General features: G+C 38.2%; 2 protein-coding genes across 7 annotated transcripts in view; both read right to left on the reverse strand.

The window, feature by feature from the left end:
- Positions 1-1954: 1954 nt before the first annotated feature.
- On the reverse strand, positions 1955-7180 carry LOC308681467 (E3 ubiquitin/ISG15 ligase TRIM25-like). Of its 6 annotated transcripts, none has more exons than XM_081350396.1 (8): positions 7091-7180; positions 4578-5175; positions 4271-4366; positions 3721-3954; positions 3451-3607; positions 3140-3184; positions 3010-3051; positions 1955-2916 (listed from the first exon to the last, which is right to left on the reverse strand). In XM_081350396.1, exons 2-8 carry the CDS (start codon positions 5166-5168, stop codon positions 2252-2254), a joined length of 1830 nt encoding a protein of 609 aa, XP_081206522.1. In that variant the 5' UTR covers positions 5169-5175; positions 7091-7180; the 3' UTR covers positions 1955-2251. The 6 variants fall into 6 exon arrangements, with proteins under 6 accessions (XP_081206522.1, XP_081206525.1, XP_081206523.1 ...); XM_081350399.1 differs by having other exon boundaries at positions 4578-5172; positions 7091-7169; XM_081350397.1 differs by having other exon boundaries at positions 4578-5210; positions 7091-7169.
- A 1330-nt stretch (positions 7181-8510) lies between these two features.
- The window catches only part of brf1a (BRF1 general transcription factor IIIB subunit a), a 53218-nt gene continuing 46521 nt past the window's right edge, over positions 8511-15207 (reverse strand). The window contains exons 17-19 of the mRNA XM_081350666.1: positions 13093-13144; positions 11927-12086; positions 8511-10127 (exon numbers count right to left, since the gene is read on the reverse strand). Of these exons, the coding sequence (XP_081206792.1) occupies positions 10090-10127; positions 11927-12086; positions 13093-13144 (250 nt within the window). The 3' untranslated portion in view covers positions 8511-10089. The remainder of the gene's footprint in view (positions 10128-11926; positions 12087-13092; positions 13145-15207) is intronic.

Raw genomic sequence — 15207 nt, forward strand, 5'->3', positions numbered from 1 at the left:
AAGCGAGAAGTGAAAGATGAGTGATCATGTTTAGAATTATATATATATATGAAGAGTTCAGATGCAAAAGCCTCTAAGTGCCATCTGAAATTTTCTTCTAGAATGATCATTTTTATCAAGCTCGTATATTTAAGTTAAGTAATTTAATTTACCCTTAAATTACAATTAATAGGTAATTTTTATTGTCATTTAAGTGAAATTACTAAACTTAAACATACGAGCTTGATAAAAATTATCATTCTAGAAGAAAATTTCAGATGGCACTTAGAGGCTTTTGCATCTGAACTCTTCATATATATATGAGAGAGAGAGAGAGAGAGAGAGAGAGAGAGAGAGAGAGAGAGAGAGAGAGAGAGAGAGAGAGAGAGAGAAATAAGGGACTCTATTCCTCCATTTGACCAGCAGGTGTAGCTGTACACAAACAAAGTTTTATTATTCCTCTGCAATTGCTCAATTGTCTCTCAAATGCAACATCCTTTTTTTCCCCCATCACATCAGGGGTTTTCAAACTTTTTGATGTCCAGGAGCCATAATTACCCACATACAAACCTGATATTTTATATGAAAGTATTTTTTTCTTAAAGTATTGCTTTTATATTGTCATTGTACAATGATGCAAATAATTTGTAATATTATTAGAACATATTTATTATGTATTTATGTATTTTCTTTGTACCCACTATTAGAAGATATTCAAGATATATAAAACTTTATCATCTTACTAAATTCATGTGTAATGTCTCTGTGTGTGTTTTTATCTGTTGGATGACTGGCCAGAGCACTGAGAGGATAATATATATTTTTAATATTTTTGTATAATAATGAGTTTCCATAACAGGAGGCTGGTATGGATTTCCTCAGGCAAAACTATTTTCTTCCAGTAGGAATGTCTAACACAAACTCAGATCAAGGCAGGAGTATGATTGATTTATGGGCTATCATGCTCCAATATAAACAGCAAAGAAGTTTTTAATGCATCTCCTATTCCCTTTATATCACCGTGTTTCATTTATTTGGGTGAGAGAGACAGAATGAGCGTTACCATCTGTGCGTTTAGGAGTGTCAAGTCAATCAAATAGAACTTTAGATACGCATTGTTTAAGAGCATATTAAAATTCATAATGTTAATGTTTATAATACACTAATGCCTCAGTTTACATTTATCAGTTTAGAGCTAAAATATTGATAAAACATTGTGTGAGTGCTGCTATGTTTTGGAATCTAAGAATGCTGACTGCACAGAGGTTTGGTACGACCCCTGGTCCTTCATGCTTATTACACACCCTGATTAAAGCAGACCACAGCCAGTGTGTGCGGGTGGATGTGCTGTTTAGAAGAAAGAAGGTTTAAATGTCTCTATTAAGATATTCCTATTGTACTACCACTGCAGTATAGCCCAGGCATTCTTAATCTCTGACCTCTTACACACACACACACACACACACGCACACACACCTGTCTTTTGAAATAGAAAACAATACAAAGATGACGTAAGAAGGGGGTCAAAGGTCAGACGGCACCTTCCACAGGAAGCAGATAGCTTTCTTATACCACTTAACTTTGTAAAAGTAACTTTAATGTTACTATTTCCTTACAATTAATTGCTTGTTGGTATTCCTGATTTGTGTCACTTCAGATAAAAAGTATATACAAAAATAATACATTAAAAAGTATTCAGCAAAAGATAGTGTGTTCTGAGAATGGTTACATTCATTTAATGGTTCTTTTGTAACAGATTTACAAACAATTTCTCAGTTCGTAAAAAAGAAAAGTAATTTATTGTTCAGAATACGTTCAATGCACAATGAAAGTTCCACCTGAATCTATTTTAAAGTGAATTTGTCAAACAAATGTTAAACTGGGAAATCTAGAGCAGCAGAGATAGTAGCCTAAGTGAAAATTTTACCAACTTGCTGGATCAAGGAAACAAGAAGAACAGACACAGACCACCCCATAGTATGACAGTTTTCAAACAAGTTTCCTATCAATTTATTATAAAAAAAAAAACAACAAAAAAAAAAAAAAACACTTAAGCAGACCACATCTCCAAGTCAATTAATTTACCAATTTAGGTTTTTTTAAATGATTTATACAATTAACATCGTTCTTTAACAATGAGAACAAATTATTTATCTTGCCTTACCTTGAATTTGGTGCCCTTTCATGAACTATCACTGTTAGAACAGATTATATTTACTTATTTTGTTTTGGAAGATCACAAATTGTCACTGATGAGTTATCTCCCCAATCCTTAAGTGAAAAACCCAGGGTAGAGTGGTTGAGAAAACGTGGTCTGGATTCTGTGTAGGAGGGTCATTTTATCAGAGACATTGTAAAAGGACACGGTTCCTGCAACTTGATCGAGAAACACTCCAATTTTAGAGACCAAGCCAATGTTAGTCTGTTGGTTATTGTGCCATTCACAAATATTAGCTTCTGGAAAGTTACATTTCCAGGATCTGTTGTTAGAGCCAAAGATAAAACCTTGTCCCCCCTGACTAATCTGGTCATATGAGAATGTAATTGAACAACCTGTTCCTCTAAACTGAACTTCAAAATAACAACGCCCAGATAGAATCTCATTACACAACACCTGGTATGTACAATTATGACTAAGCACATTTGTGAACTGGAAAGCTTCGAAAACCGGGGTCGGCTGGCTAGCTCCGAAAACCGAGGTCGGCTGGCCAGCTCCGAAAACCGGGGTCGGCTGGCTAGCTCCGAAAACCGAGGTCGGCTGGCCAGCTCCGAAAACCGAGGTCGGCTGGCTAGCTCCGAAAACCGAGGTCGGCTGGCTAGCTCCGAAAAACGAGGTCGGCTGGCTAGTTCTGAATTTTGGACTCCTTGACACAGACTTGTTGTATACAGAGAGCTCACTGCAGGCTGATGAGTGATTCAGACTCAGTTTTGAGGAATCTATAAACAAAAAGAAAATGGAATTAAACATATGAACTTCAGAATGGGTTTTCCTCACTCCTGACATTTACACACAACTACAGAGCAACTCACACGGTAGGAACTCTTCTCTGGTCTTGGGTTGAGATGGCAAATCTGAACAAATAAAAAAACATTAAGAATATTTGAGTGTATGGAGTGTTTTTGTTTTAAAATAAAAAGGTGAAAAAATATGTTGACTTACACTCTGTAATCTTCTCATTGTTCACCATTATATGGACACTGGGAACTATTAAGATACACATGAAAAAAAAAAATCCCATGATTATGACAATCTGCCTGCTTACACTCAGAATTTTTTCTTTGGGTAGATATAACCAATCAATGATTTACAATTCTGTAAATTCTGGCTCTAATCTGCCAAATTTTGACAACATACAATAAAAAAAAAGAAATAGCATGGAGTTAAATTTATTTTCCTTGTAACAATCAGGTTAAAGATAATAGTTTGATAAAAAAAATTAAATTAAAAAAAATCTTTAAAAGCCATCTCACCTTTCTCTGATATTCGAACAATATCTTGTTCACAGAGATCATCCAGTTGGATTTTCAGCTCACATATGACTGTTTCTATTTCATCAAATGTCAAATGTTTTCTGACTGAGATGTTGCACAAATCTGAAGATTTGTAGCAGGACAGAGAGGAGAAATTCTGTAGATGGAAAAAGCAGCAATAGATCACAAAACATTTCAAGCCAGGACTTTTGCTGCAGACCCGAGTCAGTTTGATGCCAGAGTTAAGTTCAGTTAGGTATCAGTTGTTACCTGAATGAAATAGATGTCATCCTCCATCTGTGAAAGCTGCCCCAGTTCATCGTCCCTCCTCTTCAGATCACTGATCTCCTGCTCCAGTGTTAGTATGAGTTCCTCAACACTGCTTACTTCTGCTTTCTCCTGAGCTCTGATCATCTCAGTTATCTTAGCTCGTCTTTTCTCCATGGAGCTGATCAGCTCAGTAAATACCTTCTCACTGTGCTCCACTGCTGCCTGTGCAGAGAGCTGTTAGATGACAGAGGAAAAACTTTAGGCTGTAAGAAACACCCCATTGATTCAGCTCTGACTCTAACCCCTAGGCAACGTTGATGCAAAGTTGCAGCAAACTGACAAAGAAAAAAAGTTGCAGCAAACTGACATCACATAACACCAAATTAGTACACTATTATACTATAATATAAATATGCTATAATATTATTCTAATAATTATTATCATCATATAGCAGTCAATCATCCAAATAAACTGCAAACGCACCAAGCTGAAATGCTGACATAATACATAGTGGTAAAAATTAGTAATGCTCCACTACAATGCACTTACCTTATGAGAGTTCATGGCCTGTCTTAATTCCTGTATCTTCATTTCTCGCTGATGCATTTCCTTGTGTAGGGTATCCGAATTTTCCTTCAACCGTCCCTGTGATTGAATTTATTATAGTTTGGTATTAGGCTTCTGAAATTATATTTTTTTGTTTGCAATGTAATCATGTATATATTATGTAATATTTGTAAATTGTTTCAAAACATTGAAAAGTAAACAACTTGTTGGTGCACTTGACATTTTTTTGACAGTGAAATTTTAGTCTTTTTAATTTATAAATGTTATGCAGAAACCTCAGTAGCTCTACCTGTATGATTTGTCTTCCTGCTGCAGATGAAGTCATCTTATGGTTCTGGTGGTTGATCAAAACACACTGTATACATATCAGCTGCTGATCTTGGCAACAGTACAGCTCCAGCGGTTTATGATGTTGGGAGCAGATTTGGTCCAGTAGATGTGGTGAGGCATTGACCAGTTTGTGCCAATTTAATGCAGGAGATGTATAATGAGTTTGGATGTGAGATTCACAGTAAGAAGCCAAACACACCAGACAAGACTTGATGGCTTTTAGTTTGGTCTCTGTGCAGATATCACACTCCACATCCCCAGAGACAGAAAAACTCAGAACAGGAGAAGCTGTTCCTGCTTCTGGTGCTTCTCTCTTCATCCTCTCTACAACTTCAGCCAGCAGCGTGCTTCTGCTGAGAGCTGGTCTTGGGGTGAACGTCTGCCTGCACTGGGGACAGCTGTAAACTCCCTTCTGATCCTCTCGATCCCAGCACTCTTTAAGACAGTTCATACAGAAACTGTGCCCACAAGATGTAGTTACTGGGTTGTTCAGAAGATGGAGACAGATCGGACAGTTAAAGGGATTTTGATCATCAGATGATTCAGCCATTTTGCTGCTATGAAAAAAGTAGAAAACCTGTAAGTGATGTTACTGAAAAAAAAAGGAGTAATTCACGTCACATAAAACGGAGTCAAATGTCATTCAACAGCTTACAATGATACACAAAAATATTTCAATATAAAAATGACATTTGTGGTTTACTCAATATTGCTACTGATAGAAGCTAAATATCTTGGCTATCACTCCCTAAAGGTGCACTCAGTAACTTTTCAATGAATTCAGGCATTATTTATCTGATGCAAGTGTACAAGAACTAAGATTTTTCAAAAGTACTGTTCATTTCTTATAGGCTATGGCTTAATAGGGCTTGGGCGTCGTGACGTCATACTTGGCGTGGCGGCCATGTTGATGGCCTCGCGAATGTAAACATACAGCAAGTCGAACGAGGAGAAGCAGAGTTGGGAGAAAGAAAAAAGATGTTAAAATCCCGAAAAGGATGTGGAATTTACGGGGATACGTTAAATAGGGAAACCAGGGACCAGTAAGTTATGTGGACAAATTTTCCTGTAAAATATCCCGTATTTTAATACTATCATAACATTAATGTTGGCCCTTCCATCGGATCTGTCAGTCTCTGTACTGTTGTGCTGTTGCTACCCCCTTGCCCTTCCAGAAAAACAGATGTTTTCAAAGCATCGTTTTGCTTACTTGAAGGCAACCTTAGCGTGATATTGGCCTTTTTTTTAGATAACAGCGTGGTTGTTGTGAGAGCACGATTTCACGCCAATCTGCAAGCAAAGTCACGTTAGACCTAGCTTCACAACTCGCATAGTTAATGCTGCAGTTTTGCAGAGGATAGCAACAGAAAGATGAAGGTTGAAATTGTAATTTTTCGGGATATTTTATAGGTAAATACTGAAACGGGAAGACAGCGGGAAAAGAGCTCAAATAAGTTACGTGATAAACCCGGAAAAAACGGGAGGGTTGACAGCTACTAACTACACTTTTTTTGCCGATTTTGTCCACATACTGGTCCCTTGCTTCCCTATTTAACGTATCCCCGTAAATTCCACATCCTTTTCGCATCCTTTTTTTCTTTCTCCCAACTCTGCTTCTCCCCGTTGACTTGCTGTATGTTTACATTCGCGAGGCCATCAACATGGCCGCCACGCCAAGTATGACGTCACGACGCCCAAGCTCTATTAATGAGTGCAAATTTAACGATAAATAAATTGCGTTTTTCTTAAATATAAATTTGAGTAAACCAAATTATATAGTAAATTTAGTTAAACATGATGAAATGACCACATCATCTCACTTTCTCTCTTACATGGCAGCCAGGGCACCACACCTCATGTTTACCATAGACAGTATGATGTTTACCACGCCCGATCATAAACCTTTACCTAATCACTTGAACTTTCAGTCAACATCGGCTCTTTAAGTTCCATTAAAAGTGTCTCTCTCGTACACCGGAACCTCATTTGGGAAGAGAAGCGACGGTAGAGAGAAAGAAAAGCCAAAAGCATTCCCCTTTTGAACCTTTGAATCGAGTAATAGGGCTACGTCATCATCCATACCTCATTGGCTAACACTCCCAGCCAGCGTTGCGGTAAAAAAAAAAAAACTAACTACCAGCGTTGGGGTAAATGCATAGGTTAATTCAATTTAAATTCGCTTTAAATGAGTAATACCGATATTTTTTATGAGAAAATACGGCATAATAGATAGTTTGCGTAAGTTATGAATTATTAGACGTGGCAACTGTGGACGAGTTATTCACAAATAATATGTTTCAAAATTTATATTTTGTTGTTATAAAAGTAAGCAGCGTCATATCAGCTCGATCATCACGATCCAGGGTGCCCCGTCACTATAGCCTACCCATAAAGTCACTGACATAAATAAAACAGATATATTTCTGCGAATGCAGAACTATTAAATACACTCTTGGCGACTGACGCACTCACCGTCTCTTGCACGCAGTTGCAGAGAAAGATCAGTTTACTTCTGTTTTCTGAAAAGAGAATTAATTTTGTTTTAAACTCCTCCCTCTTTTCAGAAAACAAAAGTAAAACTGATCTTTCTCTGCAGCTGCGTGCAAGAGTCAATGGCCAAGAGTTAAATACATTTTACATTTAATAGTTATAAAATCTATATTTAATATTAAATTAAAATATAATTTTATTTATAACATTTGAAACATTTAATTTTATATCATACATTCGTTATGATTCGTAATATAATTTCATATTTAATGTAAGGTTTGAAGACTCTATGTCTACTCTGAACACTGCCCTCTATTGTATAACAAGAAGAGCAAAATACCAAAAAAAAAGGTAGTTTGCAGATTGGTTTGCACTTTTTCCACCTTTTTTTGTCAACAGGAACTGTTAACTGACCTGTGCTCCATTTCCCAAAAGCATCAGCCTAAGTTGATTGTAGAGACCATTGGTGGCAATTGTTCTATGATCAATTTAGGCTTACGATGCTTTTGAGAAACGCAGCCCATTGTGTGTGTCGGTGTTGAACATGGCTATTCTACATTAGATACGTTCATTCCTAAACAGCCAGGCAAAAATCCTCTCATTAGCAAAATCAATATTCCCTCTCTCTCAGCTCATTTTCTCACGATCTTTGGAAATCCTGTCTCTCTCACATGCTTCAACAGATTAACCCACAATCTCTCCCATTAGGCCCGATCTCTTATCAGCACTGGTTTCTCATGTGTGATATCGAAAGGTCAGAGTAATAGGTTCCAGAGCGGTGAAAAAGAGATAATGAGAAAGACAGAAGTGTGAAGAGGTGAGTTGACCACGTTCATTTCACTCAGGGTCTGTGTGGATCTAGCTCAAGATTTCCTCCCAAAGGATGCAGAACCATCAAATACCATTAACATCAAAGGCTAAATATTTAAATACATTGTTTTTCATATGAGATATAGAGACTATACAGTTTCACAAAGGAAAGTGTATGTAACAAAACACTTTTTTGTTGTTGTTGCAGAGTTCTTTTCCTTTCAGAGATTTTACTAGCCTTTAAGGCAAGACCGTCACACCCAGTAAACACAGATGACCCTAAGAACTTCAACTCCCAGCTGCCCTTGCCCTGCAGACACGAGAGTGACTTCTAGGGTCTCATCCAGTGGGATCTTACAGTTAGTTATTACTGCTCATGTTTCTATGCCAACCAAAACACAACAGCCTTGAGCACAAGAACCTAAAAACAGATGCTCAACTCTTTCTTTGCCTTATTCCCAGTAAGTTTTACCCATTGGCAGTGAAGATAGCTTGTCTTAGGTCATAGTGTCGAAGGACTCAGACAGCAAGCAGACAAAAAGAATAAAAATACACAGCGGTCACACTGAAAAATAAAGACAGAAGACGTAGTGTATTATGATTACTCTTTATTTCTTTGCTCATAAATACTATTTAGGTTTTCTGAACACTGATTTGAGTCTGTTGTATTGTCACCATTACTGCTGCGAGACCAAACCTGTTCTGTTCCAAAAAACACAGGTTCTAATGGACTCCCGAGGACTCGCATACCGAATCCTGAGGACTCACATATCGTAGAAGATTTTTATTACGCAAACAAGAGTTCACAGACATCAACATTTATTAACTTTATCGATTGTGGATGCATTTACCAGGTCAATGGTTTAATCAGAATTTGGGATCACTGTCCACCTTGTTTTTTTATTTATTGTATTTTCTAACAGTTTAAGATGGTTACCCTGTGAATAAATTGGATCATTTTTACTTGTAATTATTAGCAAAATCTAAATGGCTTGGGTCTGCATCAGTAATATCTGCTGTGTGTTGTGGCATGACTGACTGAATAAACCCCTCAAATACTTTTCTAACAGCGTACTCTTCATTGACTCATCTTTGAATCTGGGAGAGAGCAAAGTATAAATAAAGTAAAACATTCTCGAAGAGCACCAACTCTCTGATACTGAGTATTCAGATATGAGTAATACTATTAAAACTATTCTATCTTCTTCATTAACAAACCAATACTAAACCATCAATCCATTTCGAAACAATCCAACAATGTACACATCTCCTTTATCTGTCGAAAACATAAATATATTGCATTTTGTAAATATTTAACTGCAAAAATAAGATCAAACCAAAGACATTTTAACAGCATTTATCTGGAATGATTTTTTCAAGTACTCATCTCCCTAAACCAGAAAAGCAGCAACCATCAAATCAAAAATAATTATTATTCTCATCAAAGTACCTTTTAAACATTATGCTTAAGTTTAAAAAAACTTTAACTAGCCCAAAATGGAAAATCCAACAGAACAGTGGGTAATTTAATACAAATTAAAAAAGGCACTAGGAAACCAGCCAAGGTAGCTGAGCAAAATTTAACACTGTCACTAATCAGATTTCACACCGTAATCCACTTTGAAAACATAAAGATACATCTGGTTTAAAGAATAACACTTTGGCTCTAAAAATCATCATACTATTCGAGGCCTGTATACTGCAGTTATAAAAGGCACGTGTACATGTACACGTTTGTCCACACAGAGGCCTGAGAGGCTAATCACTTTAGATGTGCAAGATCATATGTCATCATTAGCCTAAAACACACAGTAATGCAGTTAGCAAGCGAGAGATAGAGAGAATCATCTCTCCCAGTCACCACACACACATCCATTTACTCTCATACTCCCGTTTTAAATGGTGTTTAAGTTACTTAGTGCACATGAGCTCAAGAACATGCACCTATTGAAAAGCACAAACACAAGAAGGTAGGGTTCTTTGTTCTTGTTTAGCTATAGTTCTTCTCCTCTGTTGTGTGTAAAGTTCACGGTATTTCTTTTCATCTTGCAAACATAAGCACGAACACCAGGAGTAGTGAGATGGAGGTTGTTGCATGTGTGTTTTGGGGTTGAAATAAGCAGCAGGCTAAATGTTAGTGTGTCCTCTCCACTGGTGCTCCCACCCTGGATTCAGAAGCCATCATCATCATCTAATTCATAGCCGTAATCTGTAGACCGGAAAGGAGAGCAACGCAAAAAGGTTAGGACAAAACTTAATGCTCTTTTCTGAACTACTAAAAATCACGCAAAGAGTGTAAAATGTCAAAAGGAGCAAAGTTTATGAATGAACAGGTCCCTAAATATTTATGACTTTTTTTTTATCTTTTAAGCACATAAAATAGTAAGGTTAAAGCTCTTAGTGAAAATGTTAATAGAAGGTTTATTTGAGAAAATCTAGCTTTTTTATATTTAGGGACTATATTTGGTTAGAAAAAGTTGAAAGCCCCTAAAGCAGTATTATTTTTAACTAAAACTATTAAAAATAGTTTTTGTTAATTGGAATACAGCTGCAAATAAATTGAAATATACACATTAGATAAAACAATGTAAACTTAATTTTTTATAAGTACTAAAAATACTCAAAGCTAAAACTGAAATAAAAATAAAAGCTAATTCAACATATTAATAAATACTAAAATAGTACATACACTCACCTAAAGGATTATTAGGAACACCATACTAATACTGTGTTTGACCCCCTTTCACCTTCAGAACTGCCTTAATTCTACGTGGCATTGATTCAACAAGGTGCTGAAAGCATTCTTTAGAAATGTTGGCCCATATTGATAGGATAGCATCTTGCAGTTGATGGAGATTAGTGGGATGCACATCCAGGGCACGAAGCTCCCGTTCCATCACATCCCAAAGATGCTCTATTGGGCTCAGATCTGGTGACTGTGGGGGCCATTTTAGTACAGTGAACTCATTGTCATGTTCAAGAAACCAATTTGAAATGATTCGAGCTTTGTGACATGGTGCATTATCCTGCTGGAAGTAGCCATCAGAGGATGGGTACATGGTGGTCATAAACGGATGGACATGGTCAGAAACAATGCTCAGGTAGGCCGTGGCATTTAAACGATGCCCAATTGGCACTAAGGGGCCTAAAGTGTGCCAAGAAAACATCCCCCACACCATTACACCACCACCACCAGCCTGCACAGTGGTAACAAGGCATGATGGATCCATGTTCTCATTCTGTTTACGCCAGATTCTGACTCTACCATCTGAATGTCTCAACAGAAATCAAGACTCATCAGACCAGGCAACATTTTTCCAGTCTTCAACTTTCCAATTTTGGTGAGCTCATGCAAATTGTAGCCTCTTTTTCCTATTTGTAGTGGAGATGAGTGGTACCCGGTGGGGTCTTCTGCTGTTGTAGCCCATCCGCCTCAAGGTTGTGCGTGTTGTGGCTTCACAAATGCTTTGCTGCATACCTCGGTTGTAACGAGTGGTTATTTCAGTTAAAGTTGCTCTTCTATCAGCTTGAATCAGACGGCCCATTCTCCTCTGACCTCTAGCATCAACAAGGCATTTTCGCCCACAGGACTGCCGCATACTGGATGTTTTTCCCTTTTCACACCATTCTTTGTAAACCCTAGAAATGGTTGTGTGTAAAAATCCCAGTAACTGAGCAGATTGTGAAATACTCAGACCGGCCCATCTGGCACCAACAACCATGCCACGCTCAAAATGGTTTAAATCACCTTTCTTTCCCATTCTGAAATTCAGTTTGGAGTTCAGGAGATTGTCTTGACCAGGACCACAACCTCTAAATGCATTGAAGCAACTGCCATGTGATTGGTTGATTAGATAATTGCATTAATGAGAAATTGAACAGGTGTTCCTAATAATCCTTTAGGTGAGTGTAAATAATAATAAAATGACAGTAGTCTAAATTAATAAGTCTATACAAAAAGTAAAGAAATCATCCTATAGGTCAAAGTAAGAATTTTGCATCACATACCAGTGCTGCCCATTAACTGCACGGCACTGACACAGTGCTCGTCCTCCTCATCCTCCTCTTCTTCATCTGCAGGGTCATCGTACGCCACCGGTCCGCTCTCTACAACAATAGTATTCTGGGTTGGGGCAGCAGGAACGGCCACTGGAGCACCAGATCCTTTCTGGAGGAAAAAGTCAACATGAAATGGTATTCGCAGCTCCTTTTGCATCAGTCATCATCCAACCTGTTTCCAAGTGAAAACACATTCAAGTAGGGGAAAAAACTGTAGGGTTGTAAATTTGTTGACTTCAATGTACTCAAACACCCTTTGACTGTGTGATTCTATTATAATGCTACATTAAATGAGAATCACACTTATCTTTACAAGTTAGCTTCAGAGTTAATTTAATTTAAGAATTTAAGAACCGTTTCTTTTACTGAGGGACAAAGGGAAAGATGTCAATCACAACACTTCATTTCCTGTTGCCAAGTGAAGGCAAGAGGTTGCTTAGTTACTTGAGTACTGACCCCCAAAGGTAGTATTTCTGCTTCTGGCTTCAAAAGAGGGAGGTGATTATGTATTCACACTCACACACATACACACTCGCAGAAGTTTAAAAGTAGTAGAGAGACTGTCGTGAGACAGACAGACTGACTTAATAACATAGGAAAAACAAGACAGAGGAGAAAAGATCAAGGTCCCTGACATACAGAAAGATGAAGCATCATGGACGACACAGCCGGAGGGAGTGACAGAGCCACTGAAGAGCTCCAGCGGTCTAAGGGCCAGAATGACGGCGAGGGATCAGTAGGAGCCGAGAGAAAAGAGCATGTGTCATCAAGGCCTCCTCAGAGTCCAGATGTCAGCGGCCCACTTTCTATTGCAGTCCGAGGCAGTGCATTAAGCTTACGATAGCCCAACTCAAACTGGTGCCTTTGAGTATCGCCGCAGAAATAGCCTGCTGATCTAGGAGAAGCTCGGCGGATCAAAATAATTCTCTTAATTTAAACATGAAAAGGAAGAACCCGTTTCTAGGTCAACTTAATGCAGTTTTTCTGCACCGGCGATAAACTAAGTGAAGCTCTGGGCCAGAGGCCATTTGAGGGTTAAGGGAAATTAGTTTAATATATCCAGAGACCTGCCAAGGATGTGCTAGTATGACGGACGGTGATTTAAATTCACTCACCTGATCGAGGGCCAGCTTCTTAGAGGGTTGTGCACACACCAGGGGCTGTAACCTTGGAGACAGAAAGACAGAAAGAAAGAGACAGTGAAAAAGACAGACAAGATCATTAAGAGAACATGGCTTATTTCATGGCACGAGGTCAAAAATTACATACAATACAGTCCAATCATTTTTTTTATATTTACCTCATCTGTTCTTTTCAATTCTGCTTAAATTGACACACTGCTAAAAAAACACTGCTTAAAAGTCACTGACTTATTATAATGCAAATTTTGACACATTATTTAAATGAATTCCCTAAATGTACGCAATTTAAATTTTATCAACCCAGAAAAACACAAGTTTTAGAGACCCACAGGGACAAACCCCTGCTTCATAATGAAATGTCCCTCTGTATATTCACTAAAAATGTATTCACTATAATTTTCAGAAACAAAATGCATAAAAAAAAATTGGCAAATCTAGCACATTTTCATAGGTAGTGGTAGACATGGACAAGTCCTGTCTTGAATTACCTCAAATCTCATACTGTAAAATTCCCAGAGGAATAAACATGGCAGCTCAAGTGACAACAGAAGGGGGAGATCGAGAGACAAACAGAGAGAAAGAGAGATGGGGGGAGGGGGGGGGAGGACAAGCACAGAAGAATCCAGAGACGCTGTTTATCTCAGTATTTGCAAGTCAACATGCAGAGGCACAGTTCGAATAATGAGTTTACTCATTATTCCAAAGAATGTAAGATATGTTAATGAGGTACGGATATGATGCACTAAACCCGCAGCATAAATAAACACTAATCAGAATCATATGATTCTCCTGATGATACATCTGAATATGCAGAAGAGATTAATTTCTCATGGGAGCAGTTCTCTTTATATAACCACAAGGCGTCCCAACTCTACTCAAACTCTTAAACTCAACTCAAACACAAAAATCTCTCACAGACACACAGACTAAGAGAATGATCGATAGAAAGGAGGATATAATGAAAGGAGGATAGAAAAAAGGATAACCAGTGCCGGTCCTCCCTATACGCAAACTACGCAAGGTGCGTATGGCCCCTGAACCACCAGGGGGCCCCCTTGCTTTCAAAGATATAAGTAGCATATCACTATATATTCATGTCATTCGAGTCATGTCGTAATTTATTTTTTCTAGTTAAAGGAACCATATGTAAGATTGTGGCCAAAACTGGTACTGCAATCACTTTCTAATTACTGTAGAGCGGTGTATCCCCTCCCCCTGACTCAAGGTTGCCAGTTAGGCTGCAGGATCCAGCAAAACGTAGGCTGCTACAAGGAGCTTCCAATGGCAAGTGGTATGTTTATGTTTCATGAGAGATGTTTTGCGTATTTCGGATTCATAACGAGGTCTTTTAGGTTTCGTAACGTTAGATATTTTTTATCCGACACGTTTGTGGCTGCAGCTGTGGTAACTAGAGCAGAGCTGGCAACCCGGATGCCGAAACACTACTGACTTTGTGATTGGTAGATAGGTGGAGGGTGGGGCATCAGGCCAAAACACAACATGACAACATCAACATCAGTTGAGGGCTGCAACTATCACTTTTAAATGACAATATCCTGGCTGGACTACTGTTGTCAGTGATATAAGTATTTGAAATGAACATGATTTCTTAATGTCTAGTGACATATCAGGGCCATTTTATGATAATACATTTCTTACATACGGTTCCTTTAACGATTTATATTTATTTAATAACTGTTTTGGACATCATGCAGTGCGGCAGATAATGACATGACTATGGCCGAATCCCAAATCACCCTCAAATGTTAGACCATGGTGGAGGTTATCAAGTGCGCTCATTCTATCCCACATTGCAAAACCACAAAACCAAGTGTACAGCCGACGTACACTCAACAGCTGTCCAAATTCGCTCACTCGTTTTCATTTACTCCTTCAAGTGAACTGTATTGGGCTAATGTAGGGAATAGTGGTTTAGGGGGCGATTTTGGATTCAGCCCAAGTGTGCCACACAAGTCCTCAAAATTGAAGCCAAAATGTTTCAATCGCCCCCAGGTGGCCCCAGTATAGGTCATAAACACCGCCCTCTCCATGTAATCTAATGCAAGTAGGACTCGCTTCATCCTGCGG

Source organism: Scardinius erythrophthalmus (genome assembly GCF_964197995.2).
Source record: "Scardinius erythrophthalmus genome assembly, chromosome: 21".
Lineage (NCBI taxonomy): Eukaryota > Metazoa > Chordata > Actinopteri > Cypriniformes > Leuciscidae > Scardinius > Scardinius erythrophthalmus.